Below are 22,982 nucleotides of genomic sequence, written 5' to 3' on the forward strand. Positions count from 1 at the left end.
ATTAATATTTGTGAGATTTATTAATTAATGTCTTTATATGTTCATCTTTTTCAGGAAGTATTGAAATCTAAAGCACAACTGATTTTTTATTCTTCTAGATTTTTTGTCATAATAAATACTGATGATTATTTGAGCTAGATTATTTTGAGATTTTAAAAATCTTATTTGTAAGGCTTTGTTTATATTTCTCTTAGATACAAAATTAATAAAGAGACACACGGATCTCACTTTACTAATTCTGCTGTTCATCTGTCATATGTATTTGCTTGTCTTTATCAATAAAGTTTTCTCACTCTGAGCTTCAAGAGTCTCTCTATGTTTTATTACATTTATTATGTCGAGCGCCCCCCAGAGGAATACTATTTTTTGTACATTGTTCAGCAGTGCCACATAATAAGTTTTACATTTTTAAAATATTATTTAAAACATTATTTGTAAATATTTGCATTATTATTAGCTAATTTTATAAAAATAAAAAAATCTATCTACATTGATAATAATACAATAATCTACCCCCAGCTTCTTCTTCTTGTTCTAATCTGAGCAAACACTGATTTGGGACACATTATAATATACTTTGAGAACACAGTGAAACACATAAACAACATATCAGTGTTGCATTTCCTCCAACAGGCAACAATAAAGTCTTAAATCTCTAGTGCAGGGGTGTCCAATCCTGAGGGCCACTTTTTAGCTCCAACCCCAATTAAACACCTGAACCAGCTAATCAAGCTCTTATTAGTCATACTAGAAACTTCCAGGCAGGTGTGTTGAGGTGAGTTGGAGCTAAACTCTGCAGGACAGTGACCCTCCAGGACCGAGTTTGGACACCCCTGCTCATCTGAGGATCAACAGCTCCATCTAGTGTCTCACCCTGAACTGACATGATATCAGGAGTTATTTGTTCAGTATCTGTAATGATATCCAGTGATTGTGCATGTTACTCAAGAAAGCCACTAGATGGCACTGTGTTAAGGATTATGTGATGAATACTATGCATTGAGTAATGAATACAACCATGTTGAAGTGTTTTGCCTGGTTCAGACTACACGATCTTACCCAGATTTTGCCACAATCTGCTTGACGTAAGGTGTTGTGGGGATTCGTAAATGGTAATGGGTGTCGGGATGCAAAATTTGATTGTTTCAGCTCATGTAGTGTCATAGTGGACAACAACTGATTTCATGTCTACCAGAGGTGGACATTCCAGTTGTTGTGATTTATAATAATAATAATAATAATAATGATAATAATAATAAAAACATTTGTGTTAGGCACAAACAGACATCAAGAATCAGCGTATGAATTTCAACAAAGTGACAAACAATATATTCTGATACATTATGAACATTAGAAACACACACAGCTCCAGGTGCAGTGTCCATGACGGCTGGAGACTCTGGCATGGCAGCCATGATTTGTGAATACTTTATCTTTCTCAGATTCGCTAAAGTAACAAAATCTGCAATCAAAACTCATCATGAAAATCATGAAGCATTTATTGACAAATTTCCCCAAGACCAAATATCAGAGACAGCCAAATTTCTCTAAATGAACAATTACATTCACAGGTTACTGTGTGCTTCATTAACTCTCATTTATGAATTTTGCTTGAACAAAAGCTAAAATATAAGATAAATGTAAATAATTGTTTTTTTGAGTCAAATGGACCCTGCAATGTTTTTCTCTTTTATTTTATCTGTACTAACATCAGTGTGTCTGGTTTGATCTGTCTGGCGAATAAACAGCTTCTGCTGGATGTTTGTGGTTGATTCGCGTGTCAGCAGTTTGTGGCTGAAGTGTTTCTTCATTTTCTCTCTTGCTAATAAGAAGCTCACAATCTTACTTGTTCACACAAAACTTCTTTACACTGAAATAAAGTGAATCCATCAACAGTCAAATGGTCAAAGGTCAGAAGTCAAATATGATTGACAGCACATAGCACTAAATAACACACCAGTAGACACAGATATCTAATCCAATATTTCACTCTTCTGCTATTTTCATTCAGGCCCAGAATTCATTTGAAAATGTAAGATCAGCAAAAGCAAAAGTTAAAGGAGACGGATGTGTGAGCGGAAACTGAGGTTGGGGGTGGATTCACACTCAACCAGATAAATATCACAGTTTAGTCATGTTTCAGATCAATCTGAGTGTTTTCAGACATTTTAAGAGTTACTGTCGTGAGCTTTACAGTGAACCGATGAACAAAATGTCTCTCAGATTATTTTTGATCTGTTTGTGTTTGTGGCGTCTGGATGGTGAGTTTAAATGTGTTTTTATAACTTCAGTTGTTTCTGTTCTGGTTACATGTAATAATCTACTGGTTAAATTAGTCAGAGAGGATCAACATTCACTGTTATTTTCATATAGAAATTATTAAACTGTGATTTTAGTTTAGTGAACATTAAACATTAAAGCAAAAGTGTCTTTTTTATTTAGTTATTGTTCCATATATAAATCTATTTCTCTTTTCATTGATCATCTTTTTTCTTTGTTCTGCTGCAGAATAGGGTGAATTCAGGTTGATTGGGACACTATTTGCCCAGTCAACTAATTGGCAAAAAGTGTCCCAATCAACCTGAATTCACCCCTATTATTAATTTCACATTTCAATTATTAAAAGTATTTTAGTGAAGCTTCATCAAACCAACATCAAGTGATTTTAAAGCTTCAAGCTGTGAAAAACTCTGTTCTTCAGGTGTGTTTGGTAGTGATGCTATTAGGACAGTGTCAGTAAACAAGGGAGATTCAGTCACTCTAGACTCTCGTCTTACTGAAATGAAGAATGATGATGTGATTTACTGGAAGTTTGGATTTGAATACACTTTAATTGCTGAAATCAATAAATGGAACAACACCTTCACTGTATATGATGATGTTCTTAATGGGAGATTCAGAGACAGACTGAAGCTGGACAATCAAACTGGATCTCTGACCATCACAAACACCACAATGAAACATGATGGATTTTATCATCAACAGATCAAACGTCTGAGAAAGAATTTCTATCTCAAGGTCATTGGTGAGTTAAATATCAATTTCACCTGTTTTATATTTTAATCAGCACAGGGATTCAATTATTAATCCAAACTCCATTTTGCTTCTTTTTGTTTAATGATAATATTCATTTCAAATTTACATTTCAAAGCTATTTACTTTTGTAAATGACTCCCACTAAACAAAGTTATGTCCAGAAAACATCTTTTCAATGTAGCATCTGTAATTCACATATCTTTGATTGTCACTGTGATAAAGCAGATCTCCTGCTGTAGAATCACAGTTCTGCTATAATCAATAATGTAAATCTAACTCAGAGATTGGGCTCTAAATGAGTTCAGGTAAAAGTACAATCATGTGAAAACATAACCAACACCTGATCATCTTTTATCTTTGCTTGTCTGGCTGTTACAACTCAGTCAACAGCTCAAACAAATCTAATATTAAAAAGTCAAGGGTCAAGAGCCCAACTAAAGCAAACACTCATCTCCACGATGGTGGCTTAAAAATTGTGATTTTCTCCTTAGGTGATTCTGCTTGTTATCATCAGGTGTCTTCAATAATGCTCAATCATCACTCACTTAATCACTTAATTATCTCATTAACTTTAACACTGCTTCAGTGGGTGGAATGAAAAATATGGCAGGACTTTTACTTTCTGACCCCTGGACTATACACCTCCAGTATCAATATTTTCTTACACCCCTATTGTTTTCTGTTTGTGTTTGATGATACAGTTGAAATATCAGTGATGAAGGGAGATTCAGTCACTCTAAACTCTGATCTTACTGAAATGAAGGATGATGATGAGATTCAGTGGAAGTTTGAATACACTTTAATAGCTAAAATCAATAAACGGGACGACAGATTCACTGTAAATGATGATGTTCTTGATGGGAGATTCAGAGACAGACTGAAACTGAACAAACAAACTGGATCTCTGACCATCACAAACATCACAACTGAACATGCTGGACATTATCAACTAGAGATCAACCGTATGAGGATTAATTTCCATCTCAATGTCATTGGTGAGTTCAAAAATGTTTACACCTGTTTCTTAATGACAAAAGTGAAATCAAATCATACTGTCAGGGTTGTGTTTGGTTTTGAGTTTGTTTCCTTGTTCTGGTATGAGTTTGTTTTATCCTTAGTCACACGTTCTTCTTTGTTCTTAGTTTTCCCGCCACCTGTTTGTTCCCATGGTTACCCTAATTTGAGTTAATTTGTCCCAGCTGTGTGTGTTTAATTAGTCTTGTTCGATCCTCTGTTCTCTGTGTATTTAAGCCCTGTGTTTGTTCTGGTCAGTTGTGATTTCTATGTTGTGTTTACTTGGTTGTTTTCCAGGTCAAGTGGTTTTTTTGTATTTAGAGTTTGTGGATTAAAAAAACTACTGCACTAAGATCCTGACGTTTCTCCTTCGTACTACAACCAGGACTGTGACACATATGCCATTTTGTTAGTTTATTTTTGTTTTATGATATTGTTAGTGTCAAACTTAAATTTTAAACAATTTAATGCAATAAAACATAATCTGTTAATCTGTGACAAACCCTCTTTCTGTTTGTTCGGTGATTCAGTGTCAGTGATGGAGGGAGATTCAGTCACTATAAGCTCTGATTTTACTGAATTGAAGGATAATGATTGGATTCGGTGGAAGTTTGGAAATGAACACACTTTAATAGCTGAAATCAGTAAACGGCCCAACAGATTTGCTGTATATGATGATGTTCTTGATGGGAGATTCAGAGACCGACTGAAGCTGGACAATCAAACTGGATCTCTGACCATCACAAACATCACAACTGAACATGATGGACGTTATGAACTAGATAACGACTATTACATGAGGCCTTCTGTTATTTGTCTCGCTGTCTATGGTGAGTTAAATATCAGTTTCACATGTTTTATTTATTACTAGCTAGATCTAAAAATTATCTTTTCATGACTAATTAGATAAAATTGCTAATTCCCTTACTTTTTTACATTAACAGTCAGGTCTATACTTAACACTCTGGGGTCGGCGGTCACGCCGGCATGATCACCGCGTTTTTTTTCTAACCAGTGTGAAAGAGACTCAAAATACTCCGTCAATGTTGAACATACAATTAAGAGTTATACACCATTTTAAACTGTGGAATATTTTCTTTTATTTGTGTACACTCAGAGTAACAACAAAATGTTGTGCTTTTTGTAAAATAAAGAAAACTAACATGACTTATGTCTAAAGAAACGTTGAAATGTCAGGTTTTAAATCGTGTAAGTCAAATCGAAAACAAACATTCTGTGTTTATGTAATCTGTATGAAAAGAGAGCCATGTCAGAAGTCCGTGATTCAGGTCATTATCCGCTAATGCGGCCACGCCCACGGAGCCAGCGCTATTCAGACGCAAATTCTGAGTCAATGCATGCATTCATCATCTCAATCGTGTATTTATTATCTTGAAAAGTGTTTTGAATAGCCATAGTTAGCGATCTCTGGCCTCTGTTAGTTCAGCTATTTCCTGGATTGCCTATTCTTCTTTAGTGCTCAGGCATTTGTGGACTGAAAGTGCACAGAGCGCCCTCCGGCTGCAAGTATGAATTGAAAAAACAGTACCCAGCATGCACAGTGATGACAATAAATCCTGAATATTACTCCTCTGTATAGAAAATTGACAAACATATGAGAATCCATCAGTATTTCTCCAAATGTGCATGCTTTTAAGCTAAAAGCCTATATGAAATGCCATAGAGGTAACATAACTGTTCAGACACTTTGCATCACAGAAATACATTATATTTTAAAGAATATAATAGAATACCATTATTTTAAATTGTAATAATATTTCACAATATTGCTGTTTTTTCTGTATGTTTGATTTACATCATGATGAGATTTGAGACATGATCAACAGAGGGTGTTTTCACAGCTTACCTGTCTGAAAGAGCTCATTATTTATGCAGCTTATTAGAGCTCTTCTTATGCAATTCTTATGCAAGTGTAATGACACTTTTTCCATTAAAATGTGTATGAACAACTGAAAAAAGCACAAATGTCAGGGCATGTTAAAACTTCTCCAGGCCCCAAAAATCCTCAGACCCCTGGGGGTTAACTTTCTATTAAATTGTTTTAAATGTTCTACTTTTTTTTTTTTTTTTAATGTTATTATTGGTTTCCCTAGTGAAAAAAAAGTATACTAAGTATACTTGCAGCAAGACTAATTATTAGTATATTTCAAGTGTGTTAATGATTAGTTCATTTAAAGTGTGTTATTTTGAAACAACTAATTTTGTACTAAGTATATTTAAGTTGAAATTAAGTAGTATTAAAATACAACTTTAAGTATATTTAGTATACTTATGTGTACTAAATTGGAACAACTTCAAGTATACTTAGTACACTTTAAGTATATGTCTGTGTAGGGACTAATTACATGCTTGATTAGTGATATTAAAGTGTACTTAATTTGTGTTATAAGTATACTTTATTTGTGTTATAAGTATATATTTTTTGTTACAATATAAGTTGCATTATAAATATACTTTATTTCTGTTATAAGTATACTTTTATTTTTGTTATAAGTATACTTTATTTCTGTTATGAGTATACTTTGTGTTATAAGTACACTTTATTTGTAATTTAAGTACATTACAAAATAATTATGAGTGGCTTATTCCAAATACTAAAAATTACACACTTTGCAGTCAATAACAATACACTTTGTTATTAATTATACTTTGTATAATATAGTCAACATTTAAAGCGGATCAAAACCTTTAATCAAAGTTGTCTTAACTTTTTTGATCCACTTCAAATGTTGACTACTGTACTTTGAATTACATAATCTCACACAATACAGTTGTGCTACTATTTAAACAGTTTAACACATTTTCCCAAAGTTGAATGCATTTGTTTTCAAGGCCATTCAATTAAATAAAATATAAGAACATCACTAATGAAGAGACATATTTCATTGACAAATCCAATAGTTTTTATTTAAACTTAATATAGATTCAGCATAACTTACCATGTTTTTCATTAAAGAAAAAACAAATATTGGACCATGGTGACCCTCTGTACACAAATACAAATTACACATTATATTCCATTTTCTGATGAGCTTCTCATTGTGTCTGATGGCGTGAAGAACAGCATCTGTTGACAGAATATACAAAGATATAAGACACTTTTTATGTTCAACCCTTTATTCACGTTTACAATAGTCTGTCTAAATCCTACATTGAACCAATACTATTTTTGAACAGTAAATGAGGATTAGCAGCAGGGAACTGTATCAGAATGGCATGTCGATATTTAAGGTACATAGTCAAGCATAAAACACTTTATGAATTAATATCATACAGAATACGGCCGATTTGACCAATCATATTAATGTTTTGGTGCTGCATTCAAACATGTTCCATAAACCACCACACACAAACTCAAAAAGGAGATATCAAGCCGAAATATCGCTCTCAGTTTGTTAAAGAAAACAAAATAAAGTTTGTTAACTGGTAGACTACAACTCACCTCGCAATAGCAGCACTTTTCTCCGGTTCTTTCAGGATCGCGTAGGCCATTAGATTAGCCGGTTGTCGTCGCCATCTGTCGATGTCACTTGATTGAACTGGGCAGCGTTTCCCAAAAGCATCGTAAGCTTAAGTTGATCGTAGCTCCATTGAAACCAATGGAGCTACGATCAACTTAGGCTTACGATGCTTTTGGGAAACGCTGCCCTGGTCAGAATCCCCAAGATTGAGCGATGTATTGAGCTTTCAGTGTTTTATTAAATAAATTATACATTGCGACATTATACTTCACCTGAGTGGCTGAGCGAGGGGATTCAGACGACGACCGTGACGTCAGCAGCTCTGATTGGCTGAAGGCAGTGAGCAACAAAATCTGACTGGTCACAGACCAAGTTGAAGAGACATTTGAATTCCGACAAGTTTAACCACTCGACATATTTTTCGCAAGTAACATTACTTGTGCTGCTGGTGTGTTGTTTAATATAGATTTGTGTGTACGATTGTAAAATGATTCTGCCAGTGTAAACTTAATAAACATTTACACATATTTGGAAATTGTATAGGCTACACTGCATTTACTAAATGGGCTTAATGCATTCATACTGAAATAAATAAGCACAAGTAATATAATGAATTCCAAGGATGAATAAGTAAACTTAAAAAATATACTCAAATTTAACTTTAGATACACTACAACTTCAGGATATTAAATAATGTATTTTTGAAATATACTTTCAGTGCATTGTTACAATGATCATTTTCAGCACACTGTTAAAATATACCTCAAATATATTTTTATAAAGTGCAAATAAATACACTTTTAAAAAATAAGCTGAACTTACACTTCAAGTATATTTTTCTAAAATATATTTTTTAGAAAATATACTAAAGTACAATTATTTTAAAGTGTGTTAAAAGTTGCATTGTGAAAATATGATACTAATATACTTTTTATATATTTAATGATAGTACATTTTTTGTTAGTATATTTGCAGTGTACTATAGAAAAAGGGAATATATTTAAAATACAATAAAGTATACTTTTTTTCACTAGGGTTTCATTATACATAACAAAACATACTAGTACAAAATTAAATGAATAAATAAATACACTGTATACAAAACAAACAAAAGTAAATAATAATAATAATAATTATAGAAATGACACTTAAATGCACAACAGGTTAAGCAAGTCACACTTAAAAAGGATGACTGATACTAGATTCACGCCTGAAGTAACAATCTGAATAAAATTCTCCCACATGTCAACATCCATGTGATTTCCATTCACTTTAGCAAACATTTTTTCATATGATACATTCTCTATTATATATTCAATCCACATTTTAAGTGAAGGACATTGGATATCTTTCCAAAATGAAAGTATCAATCATTCTGTCATGATTACACCCACAGTAACAAGGGAAAACGTCTAGGTTACTATTGTAACCCTTGTTCCCTGAAGGAGGGAACGGAGACGTTACGTCGATACTAACGTAATGGGGTCTCGCTTGGGAGCCCAATCACATCCAAATGAAATAATACAAGCCAATGGGAACTGGCCAGTGAGATTTACTTGCCGGGCCACACCCCCGGCATCTGGGTATAAATAGGACCGGCATACTCACTTCCATTCATATTTTGCTGAGGAGCTGAGCCAGGGTTCCCGACCGTTCAGCGGTGACTCTATGCTATGGAAAGGGGATGTCAAGTCAAATTTATTTATAAAGCGCTTTTTACAATTGGTAATTGTTTCAAAGCAGCTTTGCATATTAGAAGCACAGAAAAAAGAGAAGTGGTTAAAAATAAGCTGTACAAGCAAGCGTGGTAATATGTAACATATACAAGATGGTGCTACATTAAGCCAATGTCGGCTGACTCCCAGGGGTGGAAAAAAACCCCTAGGAGAAAAACCCAGCGTGCTAACACTGGGAAAAAAGTCCTAGGAGGGAAAAAATCCCTTGGAAGATATATATAATATATGTAAATGGATATGGAGATCAAAATCTGAATTATACATTTTTATTATAGAGATTAAAAATAGATTATATATAAATATATGTAAGCGGATACGGAGATTAAAAATCTGAATTATAGATGCAGCCAGAACTGGATCTGTAGGCCCATTGTCTCCTGGGTCAGGTCCAGACACAGGTTTTCCATCTGATCTGGATACGGCCTGGATCCAGCACCCGGCAAACCTCAGGATAAGCAGAGAGACAGATATTAGCGTAGATGCCATTCTTATTCTGATGTACAGGTATATCTAGTGTTATAGGAAATGTTCTCGGTTCCGGCCGACCTAATTATTGCAGCGTAACAATCCTTTAACGGATTTGAAAAATGTTAATGTATTGATAATGTGTTATGTGTATGCAAGAGCAAAGAGATGTGTTTTTAGTCTAGATTTAAACTGACAGAGTGTGTCTGCTTCCCGAACAATGCTAGGAAGATTGTTCCAGAGTTTAGGTGCTAAATAGGAAAAGGATCTGCCACCTTCAGTTGATTTTGATATTCTGGGTATTATCAACTGGCCTGAATTCTGAGATCGCAATAGACGTGAAGGACTATAATGCATTAAGAGCTCACTTAGGTACTGGGGAGCTAAACCATTTAGAGCTTTATAAGTAAGTAGCAAGATTTTAAAATCTATACGATGTTTAATAGGGAGCCAATGTAATGTTGAAAGAACTGGGCTAATATGGTCATACTTTCTGGTTCTAGTAAGAACTCTAGCTGCCGCATTTTGGACCAACTGTAGTCTGTTTAAAAGCCGAGCAGAACAACCACCCAGTAGAGCATTACAGTAATCTAGTCTTGAGGTTATAATGCATGAACCAACTGTTCCGCATTTGTCATTGAGAGCATATGTCGTAATTTAGATATATTTTTTAGATGGAAGAAGGCGGTTTTACAGATACTAGAAACATGACTTTCAAATGAAAGATTGGTATCAAAGAGCACACCCAGGTTCCTAACTGAGGACGAAGATTTAATGGAGCACCCGTCAAGTGTTAGAGAGTATTCAAGGTTTTTTCGTGAGGAAGTTTTTGGTCCAAAGATTAGGATATCAGTTTTTTCTGAATTTAATAATAAGAAATTTCTTGTCATCCAGTTTTTAATGTCAGCTATGCATTCTGTTAGTTTTGTGAATTTGTAGGTTTCGTCAGGGCGCGAGGAAATATAGAGCTGAGTATCGTCAGTGTAGCAGTGAAAACTAACACCATGCTTCCTAATTATCTCTCCTAAGGGCAGCATGTACAGAGTGAAAAGCAATGGTCCTAGTACTGAGCCTTGTGGTACTCCATATTGAACTTGTGATCGATACAACATCTCTTCATTTACTACTACAGACTGATAACGGTCAGATAAGTAAGATTTGAACCATGCCAAAGCAATTCCACTAATGCCAATATAGTTTTCAAGTCTTTTTAAAAGAATGGTATGATCGATAGTGTCAAAAGCAGCACTGAGATCTAATAACACTAATAGAGAAATACAGCCACGATCGGATGATAGGAGTAGATCGTTTGTAACTCTAACGAGAGCAGTCTCAGTACTATGGTATGGTCTAAATCCTGACTGGAAATCCTCACAGATTCCATTTCTTTCTAAAAAGGAGCACAGTTGTGTTGAAACTGCCTTTTCTAGTATCTTTGACAGAAAAGGTAGATTCGAGATTGGCCTGTAATTTACTAAATCTCTCGGATCTAGTTGAGGTTTTTTAATAAGAGGTTTAATAATAGCCTGCTTAAAAGTTTTTGGCACATATCCTAGTGTTAAAGATGAATTAATTATATCAAGAAGTGGACCTACGACCTCTGGAAGCATTTCTTTCAGTAGTTTAGTCGGCATTGGGTCTAACATACATGTTGTTGATTTTGATGATTTGATAAGTTTAGATAATTCTTCCTCTCCTATAGCGGCGAATGATTCTAGTTTTACCTCAGGGACATTACAGTGCACTGTCTGAAGCGAAACTGTAGACGGTTACATGTTTATAATTTTCTCTCTAATATTGTCAATCTTGCAAGTAAAGAAGTTCATAAAGTCATTACTGCTGTGCTCTTTGGAAACATCAGCAGTTGAATCTCTGTTTCTAGTTAATTTAGCCACTGCGTCAAATAAATACCTAGGATTATGTTTGTTTTCTATTAAGAGATTTGAAAAATAAGTAGATCTAGCATTTCTTTTAGCCGTTCTGTACTCAATCATTTTTTCTTTCAACGAAAGGCGAAAAACTTCTAGTTTTGTTTTCTTCCAACTACGTTCAGCTTTTCTCACAGCTCGTTTTAGAGCCCGAGTGTGCTCATCATACCACGGCGTTGGATTAGTTTCCTTAATCTTCTTTAGACGTAAAGGAGCGACTGCATCTAATGTGCTGGAAAAGAGAGAGCCAATAGTTTCTGTTGCAGCATCGAGTTCTTCTAAGTTGTCAGGTATACTAAGGCGATGAAACTGCTTGGGGAGATTATTTATAAAGCAATCTTTAGTGGTAGAAGTGATGGTTCTACCATATTTATGGCTGGGTGGTGGTTTTGTAGCCTTGGCTAACTGTATTATACACGAGACTAAATAATGATCTGATATATCATCGCTCTGCTGTAGAATTTCAACAGCATCAATATCAATTCCATGCGACAGTATTAGATCTAAGGTATGATTACGAAAATGAGTTGGTCCCGACACGTGTTGTCTAACTCCAATAGAGTTTAAAATGTCTGCAAATGCCAATCCAAATGCGTCTTTATTATTATCTACATGGATATTAAAATCACCAACAACAAGGACTTTATCCGCAGCCAGTACTAACTCTGATAGAAAATCAGCAAATTCTTTGATAAAGTCAGTATGGTGCCCTGGTGGCCTGTATACAGTAGCCAGCACAAATGTCAACTTACATAATGTTACATAAAGCACCAGCACTTCAAAGGAATTATATTTGAAATTCTTTTGAATGATTCTGAATATATTACTATAAATTACAGCAACACCTCCCCCTTTGCCTTTCTGTCGAGGATTGTGTCGATAATCATAACCTTGAGGACTAGACTCATTTAAAATAATGTAATCGTCTGGTTTTAGCCAGGTTTCTGTCAAACACAGCAAGTCTAGTTTATTGTCTGTGATAATTTCATTAACAAATATAGCTGCAAGCAGCAATTCGGGGCCAAGCCCCAGTAGGGGCAGTAGCGCAATACGGAGCAGGAAGAGCAAAAACAGCAGAAATTGAATGTACATGCAAAACAGCTGGTTCAGAAGGACAGGTGGAAATGAAATGAAAATCAATAGAAGTTCAGAGAACGAACACGGAATGAACTAAAATACTTGTATCTCATTGAAGAGGAATAAAGATTAGCACAATCCTTATTTGGATAAAAAAGGTATCAAAATGACTCATTACACACAATTGTATAAAGGAACCCCACACAAGATTCGAATCCACGACCTCCGGGTCCAAGGTCTATTTCTCATCTCATTGCACCACTGTGCAAGTGAATGTTTCCACACCTGCCGAAGTTTATTAGTTCATGTGAAAATGAACTCAAAATGAAGAATTCTTATAAAGCTGCACTTTAGATCATTCTGCAGCTCATCATGCTGTAGTGCAATACAGAGCAGGAAGAGGAAAAACAGCAGAAAATGAACAAACATGAAACAGCTGGTTCAGAATTACGGGCAAGAATGAACTCAGAATGTACATAAGCTTAGATGAAAATGAACAAAGCATGAAACAAAAAGCATTTATTTCTAATCCAAGAGGCAGTAAAGGAATCAAAACACACTATTTTATAAAACCGCTCCACCTGGGATTCGAACCCACTAACTTCGGATACAGGGCTCTTCAGATAACTGGCTTTACACATTGAGCTACTTGAGGATGCACATTCAACAGACTGTGGAAGAAACCTTTTAGTCTAACAAAGAATTCACAAAAAAAGCATTACTTAGCATGCTAACCATATTAGCATGCTAAGCTAACTTAATGCTAATGAAGCTCATGGTTAACTTGATAACTGAAGAGCCACATTAAAGAGAATGACAACTGGTTAGCATGCTAAGCAATTAGCATGCTAAGCTAACTAGCATAAGACAACAAACACAAGCAAGGTCACATTCAGAGATGAATATCTTGGGAATGGTAGCGAATATCAAAAATCCATTCAGTCATTTCTGTGCGGTTCGGTCCAAAGATCACCTGAGCTGATTTTGGACAAAATTGGACAAAAATTGTAGGAGGAGTAGCGAAAAAACTGTTTTCCATTTATTTCAATATGGCGGACAGGTACATTTAAGGAAAATGACACATCGTCGGAATCGGCATAAGCCAGGGAATAAAATGACATAAAGCATACACATTTTGGAAAGTGTTTTCAAAAGTTATAAGTGGTTTTGCAATAATCATTACATCTGTGGAACAGTAGGTGGCGCTGTGTTGAAACTTCTCAGGTACCTTCAGGACCTTCTAAATGTCATACATACCAATTTGTGTGAAGATATGTCAAATTGTTTAAAAGTTATTGCAATTTATGACAAAATTCAAAATGGCGGACACGTGGTTCATCCGATGTTGACGAATTCGATATCCTCGGATTCGGCATGGCACAGGGAATCCATAGACACCAAGATCTTGATTTTCTAATAAAGTGTTCAAAAGTTATTGGCCAAAATAGCCATTTTTCAGATCTCATGACCTGTAGGTGGCGCTGTTCCCAAATTTGGCATGGAACCTCAGATCATGGTCTTGATCAAGTGTACCAATTTTAGTTTTGATTGCTCAAAGTTTGGCCGAGATACAGCCTCTATAGCAATTTTGGGTCAACCTCGTTAACTTCGTGACATCATAACTTTTGAACAAAGATGAATAAAAAAAATCTGTTCAGTCATTTCTGTGCGGCTCAGTCCAAAGATAATCTGATCAAAGATTGGACAAAATTGGACAAATTTTGAAGGAGGAGAAGCGAAAAAAACAAATACTGTACTTTTCAAAATGGCCACTACTGTAATGGGTGGAGACTTAATGTAAGAAGTTGAATAGCATCAGCATGAAGAGACGAATCAGATGAACTAAATTTAATTTTTCTATGACAAACAGTTCAAATGTTAAAACCGTTAGAATGTTGAAATTTTGAACTGGTGGTGGCGCTATAGAGTTGGTTCTAGAGACTCCAAATTTGGTCCAATCACTATTCATGAGCATCTCTACAACTGTGCCAAATTTCATCATTTTCTCATGTTCCGTTGATAGGGCTGCCATAGACTCCCATTCGGGAGGAAGAATAATAATAATAAAAGGGAAAACGTACAATTACAATAGGGGCTACAGCCCCTTCGGGGCTTGGCCCCTAATAACTTTAGTTTAGATCATTCTGCAGCTCATCATGCTGTAGTGCAATACAGAGCAGGAAGAGGAAAAACAGCAGAAAATGAACAAACATGAAACAGCTGGTTCAGAATTACGGGCAAGAATGAACTCAGAATGTACATAAGCTTAGATGAAAATGAACAAAGCATGAAACAAAAAGCATTTATTTCTAATCCAAGAGGCAGTAAAGGAATCAAAACACACTATTTTATAAAACCGCTCCACCTGGGATTCGAACCCACTAACTTCGGATACAGGGCTCTTCAGATAACTGGCTTTACACATTGAGCTACTTGAGGATGCACATTCAACAGACTGTGGAAGAACCCTTTTAGTCTAACAAAGAATTCACAAAAAAAGCATTACTTAGCATGCTAACCATATTAGCATGCTAAGCTAACTTAATGCTAATGAAGCTCATGGTTAACTTGATAACTGAAGAGCCACATTAAAGAGAATGACAACTGGTTAGCATGCTAAGCAATTAGCATGCTAAGTTAACTAGCATAAGACAACAAACACAAGCAAGGTCACATTCAGAGATGAATATCTTGGGAATGGTAGCGAATATCAAAAATCCGTTCAGTCATTTCTGTCCGGCTCGGTCCAAAGATCACCTGAGCTGATTTTGGACAAAATTGGACAAAAATTGTAGGAGGAGTAGCGAAAAAACTGTTTTCCATTTATTTCAATATGGCGGACAGGTACATTTAAGGAAAATGACACATCGTCGGAATCGGCATAAGCCAGGGAATAAAATGACATAAAGCATACACATTTTGGAAAGTGTTTTCAAAAGTTATAAGTGGTTTTGCAATAATCATTACATCTGTGGAACAGTAGGTGGCGCTGTGTTGAAACTTCTCAGGTACCTTCAGGATCTTCTAAAGGTCATACATACCAATTTGTGTGAAGATATGTCAAATTGTTTAAAAGTTATTGCAATTTATGACAAAATTCAAAATGGCGGACACGTGGTTCATCCGATGTTGACGAATTCGATATCCTCGGATTCGGCATGGCACAGGGAATCCATAGACACCAAGATCTTGATTTTCTAATAAAGTGTTCAAAAGTTATTGGCCAAAATAGCCATTTTTCAGATCTCATGACCTGTAGGTGGCGCTGTTCCCAAATTTGGCATGGAACCTCAGATCATGGTCTTGATCAAGTGTACCAATTTTAGTTTTGATTGCTCAAAGTTTGGCCGAGATACAGCCTCTATAGCAATTTTGGGTCAACCTCGTTAACTTCGTGACATCATAACTTTTGAACAAAGATGAATAAAAAAAATCTGTTCAGTCATTTCTGTGCGGCTCAGTCCAAAGATAATCTGATCAAAGATTGGACAAAATTGGACAAATTTTGAAGGAGGAGTAGCGAAAAAACGGAATACTGTACTTTTCAAAATGGCCACTACTGTACTGGGTGGAGACTTAATGTAAGATATTGAATGTGATCAGTATGAAGAGAGGAATCAGTTGTATTGACATTCCTTTTCTGGAACAAAGGGTTCAAAAGTTATAACCTTTACAAAAGTGAATATTTGAACTGGTGGTGGCGCTATAGACTTAGTCCTAGATACTCCAAAGTTGGTCAAATTACTTTTAATTACTATCACTACAAGCATGCCAAATTTGATAATTTTCCTTCTTATGGTTCATTGATTACCATACAGGGGGAAGAAGAATAACTACGAATTTGGACATAAAGGAATTGCATGTGATAGCTTCAGATTAGACCAGTTTTAGGCAGAATGCCTAGAACAGACACAAGTTCTGCATCTTTTCTTGCCACAGTACCTCATGCGGTCTGGGCATGTGTCACACTGAGTTTCGAACCCACGATGCAGAGCATTCGGGATCCGTGGCGTAACACATTGAGCTAATCAGCCATGCAAGTTCATCAGTATGCTAAGCAGAGGTTTCAGTGTGAGAAAGAGTTCACAAAAAAAAAAGCTTCATAGCATGTTAACCATATTAGTATGCAAAGTTATTTAATGCCAACTAAGTTTTGGTTAACCTGTTGACTGAAGACCACATTAGAAAGAATAGCAATAGTTTAGCATGCTAAGCAATTACTGTGCTAAGCTAACTAGCATAAGACAACAAACACAAGCAAGGTCACATTCAGAGATGAATATCTCGGAAATGGTAGTGAATATCAAAAATCTGTTCAGTCATTTCTGTGCGGCTCGGTCCAAAGATCATCTGAGCTGATTTTGGACAAAATTGACCAAAATTTGTAGGAGGAGTAGAGAAAAAACTGTTTTTCATTTACTTCAATATGGCAGACAGGTACATTTAAGGAAAATGACAAATGATACATTGTCGGAATCGGCATAAGCCAGGGAATAAAATGACATGAAGCATACACATTTTGGAAAGTGTTTTCAAAAGTTATAAGCGTTTTTGAAATAATCATTACATCTGTGGAACAGTAGGTGGCGCTGTGCTGAAACTTCTCAGGTACCTTCACGACCTTCTAAAGGTCATATATACCAATTTTTGTGAAGATATGTCAAATTGTTTAAAAGATATCGCAATTTATGACAAAATTCAAAATGGCGGACACGTGATTCATCCAATATTCATCCAATATTGACAGAATCGGTATCGTCGGATTCGGCATAGACACCAAGATCTTGATTTTCTGACAAACTGTTCAAAAGTTATTGGCCAAAATAGCCATTTTTCATATTTCATGACCTGTAGGTGGCGCTGTTCCCAAGTTTGGCATGGACCCTCAGACCATGGTTCTGATGAAGGGTACCAATTTTTGTTTCGATTGCTCAAAGTTTGGCCGAGATACAGCCTCTATACTAATTTTGGGTCGACCTCGTTAACTTCGTGACATCATAACCTTTGAACAAAGATGAATAAAAAAAATCTGTTCAGTCATTTCTGTGCGGCTCAGTCCAAAGATAATCTGATCAAAGATTGGACAAAATTGGACAAATTTTGAAGGAGGAGAAGCGAAAAAAACAAATACTGTACTTTTCAAAATGGCCGCTACTGTAATGGGTGGAGACTTAATGTAAGAAGTTGAATAGCATCAGCATGAAGAGACAAATCAGATGAACTAAATTAAATTTTTCTATGACAAACAGTTCAAATGTTAAAACCGTTAGAATGTTGAAATTTTGAACTGGTGGTGGCGCTATAGAGTTGGTTCTAGAGACTCCAAATTTGGTCCAATCACTATTCATGAGCATCTCTACAACTGTGCCAAATTTCATCATTTTCTCATGTTCCGTTGATAGGGCTGCCATAGACTCCCATTCGGGAGGAAGAATAATAATAATAAAAGGGAAAGCGTACAATTACAATAGGGGCTACAGCCCCTTCGGGGCTTGGCCCCTAATAAAAGGGAAAACGTACAATTACAATAGGGGCTACAGCCCCTTCGGGGCTTGGCCCCTAATAAGTGCTTTTGAAGAAATAGATCTAATATTCAGTAACCCAAGCTTTATCATTTGTTTATCTGATTTATCTGTGATTTTCATTTTTTGAACATCAATTAAATTTTTACCCTTAAAAGGTTTCGGAAGTTTTTTGTATTTACTAGTTCGAGGTACAGACACAGTCTCTATGTGAGTCTCTATCGATGTAACGTCTCCGTTCCCTCCTTCAGGGAACGGGGGGTTACAATAGTAACCTAGACGTTCCCATTCAGTCAGTCACGTTCTACGTTACATCGATACTGAGGTAATGGGGTCCAAATGGGAAGCACCATAGCAACTGAGCCACGTTACGAGTGTTAGGGAAGCAGATGCTGGCAAGCCGTGGCGTGCCCAAATACAGGTGCTACCACAGAGTCGTCACCCTCCAGCGTCTGGAATAAGCCCGAGAGGTCTTCCATACCAGTGTGATGGAGAGGACAGGGCGTTACTCAGGGGAAGGTCAAAGCTGCTGAGACCACACCTTGCCCGAAGGGAGGTGACTTGTGGAAGACACATATGGACTGACCCGAGGGGCAATAACGCATATGGAAGATCTCTGATGTAGGTCCTACCTTCCAGGAGGAACTCTAGCACTCAGAGACAGAGCAGAGCAGAGCCGCCCAGGGAAAGGCAAGGATTTACCATCAGGGAAACCGGTCCATGGACAGACACATATGGGATTACCCGAGGGGAATCACATCATATGGGCATCTAGCCCAGTACAAGGGCTGACCAACCGGGCATACACACGAGTACTGGACTTGGCCCCGGACACTTCCGCCGCATCTGGCTGCTGCAGGATGCAGGAGGATCTCCACAGAGTTCACCATGTGGGGAACTGAACTGAGGAGCAGGAAAAGTGCTCGCATTCCTTCGTCCGAGGGAAATGGCACAAGCAGGCGAACACCTGTGGCTATCTACATGTAGACAGCACACGGGTGGACACCGGGTCCACTCGGAGATTATAAAATCTCGCGAATGTGTTTGGTGTCAGAGGCAGGTGCTACAGAGGCACCCTGCGTCAACACCCAGGAGGAGGCAACTTCCCCGAGTGGAGTGAGCTCGCAACCCAATGGGGCACGGCTCGCCTTGGGACTGGTACGCCAAGGCGATGGCATCCACTATCCAGTGGGCCAACAGCCTTTCCCTTCTGTTAACCTCCAAAGCAAACAAAGAGCTTCTCAGAGCTCCTGAAGCTCTGCATGCGGTCCACGTAAACGCGCAGGGCACGAACGGGACATACCAGGGGCAACGCTTGCAAGTTCACCACCTGGTCCCGGAAGGGAGTAGTGGGAACTTTGGGCACATATCCAAGCCGGGGTCTCAAGATAACGTGAGAGGAAGTCGGCCCGAATTCTAGACACGATTTGCTGACTGAAAATGCTTGCAGGTCCCCGACCCTTTTAAGGAAGCGAGCGCAGTCAGGAGCACTGTTTTAAATGACAGAGGTTTCAGCTCGACTGACTCAAGGGGTTCGAAGGGAGCTCTCTGTTGACTCGCCAAAGCGACAGAGAGGTCCCGAGAGGGAATGAGGAGAGGCATGGTCGAAGGTGTGGCCCGGCATGTAAATCTCACTGGCCAATTCCCATTGGTTTGTTTTGTTCCATTTGGAGTTGATTGGGCTCCCAAGTGAGACCCCATTACGTCAGTATAGATGTAACATCGAACGTGACTGACTGAATGAGAACTCGTTATTTTTAATCTGAGAAATCTCAGATTTATCTCCTAAAAGGCAAATCCTTGATGAAAATGGAAGGTCAAATCCCAAACATCTTCCAAGATATTTCAATACAATTTCCCAAAAAGGCTGAATCGTTGAACACTGCCAGAGAGCATGAATGTATGTGCCAGTTTCTTGTTTACATTTCCAGCATTTATTATCAATCAGACAACTCTAAAAAGTTGCACTGAAGTTTAATAATACCTTATACTGGATAAATTTACTTTTTGCTTCCTTTATGTACCTTCCACTGTAGGACATAATTCTGTCCCAAGTGTCCTTATCTGTTTCAGTATTAATGTCTCTTTGCCAAATCAATCTTAAGTTTTCACAGTTCTTATCACCAATTCCTAAACTGAGTTGATAGAATTTAGATGATTTTTGAAGGGGTCTTGGTAGTTTACAATTATTTTCTATAACATTATTGTATTGTCCCATAGAAACCTGTGCCACAAAACAGTTTCTAATCTGTAAATATTTCCAAAAGTGATCACAGATTTTATATCCTGAAAAATTAGATTGAATCATATTAATGAGTACTGGTAATGAACATGCAGGGTCTTATTGTAAAAAAATTATAATCTTGGTTCCTCTCAATGTTTCTTGAATATCTTCATTCATCCTCATTTCTCTTTATTCTCTGATGTTTTTCAGCTCGTCTGCCTGTTCCTTTCATCAGCAGTAACTCTTCACAATGTTCTTCATCATCATCATCATCATCATCATCATCATGTTCATTGGTGTGTTCAGCTGTGAATGTGAGTCATGTGACTCTCTCCTGGTACAAAGGAAACAGTTTATTGTCCAGCATCAGTGTGTCTGATCTCAGCATCAGTCTCTCTCTACCTCTGGAGGTGGAATATCAGGATAAAAACACCTACAGCTGTGTGCTGAACAATCCCATCAGCAACCAGACTCAACATCTGGACATCACTCACCTCTGTCACACATGTTCAGGTACGGCAGTGCTGATATTAGTTGATGTCAGCGCTGATATTAGTGTTTATTGACTGATCTGATCTCAGTTTGATGTTTTTATTCCTCAGACTCTGTCCACTGTTGTGGTCCTACTGAAGCTGTGTTCCGATTGGTCCTCTCTGCTCTGGTGGGCGTGGCTACTGTCATTATTCTGGTTTATGACATCAGATCCAGAAGAGCTGAACGAGATCAAGCTCATATTCACACATCAGGTACATGATTGATGATGACATTTCTCACACACTGATTTAGCATATATTAATATTTGTGAGATTTATTAATTAATGTCTTTATATGTTCATCTTTTTCAGGAAGTACTGAAATCTAAAGCACTGCTGATTTTTTGTTCTTCTGGTGTTTTTGTCATAATAAATACGGATGATTATTTGAGCTAGATTATTTTGAGATTTTAAAAATCTTATTTGTAAAGCTTTATGTTTCTCTCAGATACAAAATTAATAAAGAGACGCACAGATCTCACTTGCTGTTCATCTGTCATATGTATTTGCTTGCCTTTATCAATAAAGTTTTCTCACTCTGAGGTTTAAGAGTCTCTCCATGTTTTATTACATTTATTATGTCGAGCGCCCCCTGGAGGAATACTATTTTTTGTACATTGTCCAGCAGTGCCACATAAAAAGTTTTACATTTTTAAAATATTATTTAAAACATTATTTGTAAATATTTGCATTATTATTAGCTAATTTTAGCTAAAAAAAATCTATCTACATTAATAATAATACAATAATCTACCCCCAGCTTCTTCTTCTTGTTCTAATCTGAGCAAACACTGATTTGGGACACATTATAATATACTTTGAGAACACAGTGAAACACATAAACAGCATATCAGTGCTGCATTTCCTCCAACAGCAACAATAAAGTCTTTAAATCTTTAGTGCAGGGGTGTCCAATCCTGAGGGCCACTTTTTAGCTCCAACCCCAATTAAACACCTGAACCAGCTAATCAAGCTCTTATTAGTCATACTAGAAACTTCCAGGCAGGTGTGTTGAGGTGAGTTGGAGCTAAACTCTGCAGGACAGTGACCCTCCAGGACCGAGTTTGGACACCCCTGCTCATCTGAGGATCAACAGCTCCATCTAGTGTCTCACCCTGAACTGACATGATATCAGGAGTTATTTGTTCAGTATCTGTAATGATATCCAGTGATTGTGCCTGTTACTCAAGAAAGCCACTAGATGGCACTGTGTTAAGGATTATGTGATGAATACTATGCAATGAGTAATGAATACAACCATGTTGAAGTGTTTTGCCTGGTTCACACTACACGATCTTACACCGATTTGGCCACAATCTGCTTGACGTAAGGTGTCATAACGGCAATGGGGGATTCGTAAATGGTAATGGGTGTCGGGATGCAAGATTTGATCGTTTCAGCTCATGTAGTGTCATAGTGGGCGACAACTGATTTCATGTCTACCAGAGGTGGACATTCCAGTTGTTCTGATTTATATAAATATAAATAAAAAAATATTAATGAATTCATTAATAAAGGCTTGTTAATTAACGCGGTTGTGCGAGCACTTTTTTGCACATGCTGGCAGTTTGTGTTCCTCTGACTTTATTTTGTAGTAAGTAACGAAAATGCTTTGGGAAAATGTATCGGAGTAAAAGTATACATTTTATTTAGGAAATGTAGTGGAGTAAAAGTAAAAGTAAAAGTTGACAGAAATATAAAGACTCAAGTAAAGTACAGATTCTCCCAAAAAATACTTAAGTACTGTAACAAAGTATTATTACTTTGTTACATTACACCACTGGTGTTAGGCACACACAGACATCAAGAATATTAAAAAAAATAGACATCAAAAAAAAAAAAAAAAAAAAAATCAAGGATCAAGAGCCCAACTAAAGCAAACTCTGATCTCCATGATGATGATTTAAATTGTGATTTTTCTCCTTTGGCGATTCTGCTTGTTATCATCAGGTGTCTTCAATAATG

At 36.9% G+C, this 22,982-nt stretch overlaps 1 protein-coding gene across 1 annotated transcript; it reads left to right on the forward strand.

The window, feature by feature from the left end:
• Positions 1 to 1,900: 1,900 nt before the first annotated feature.
• LOC137028226 (uncharacterized) lies at positions 1,901 to 21,050 on the forward strand. The gene is made up of 6 exons (XM_067396997.1): positions 1,901 to 1,910; positions 2,702 to 3,025; positions 3,738 to 4,031; positions 4,581 to 4,880; positions 20,695 to 20,768; positions 20,895 to 21,050. Exons 1-6 carry the CDS (start codon positions 1,901 to 1,903, stop codon positions 21,048 to 21,050), a joined length of 1,158 nt encoding a protein of 385 aa, XP_067253098.1.
• The last annotated feature ends 1,932 nt before the right edge of the window (positions 21,051 to 22,982 follow it).

Source organism: Chanodichthys erythropterus, chromosome 10 (assembly GCF_024489055.1).
Source record: "Chanodichthys erythropterus isolate Z2021 chromosome 10, ASM2448905v1, whole genome shotgun sequence".
Taxonomy (NCBI): Eukaryota; Metazoa; Chordata; class Actinopteri; order Cypriniformes; family Xenocyprididae; genus Chanodichthys; species Chanodichthys erythropterus.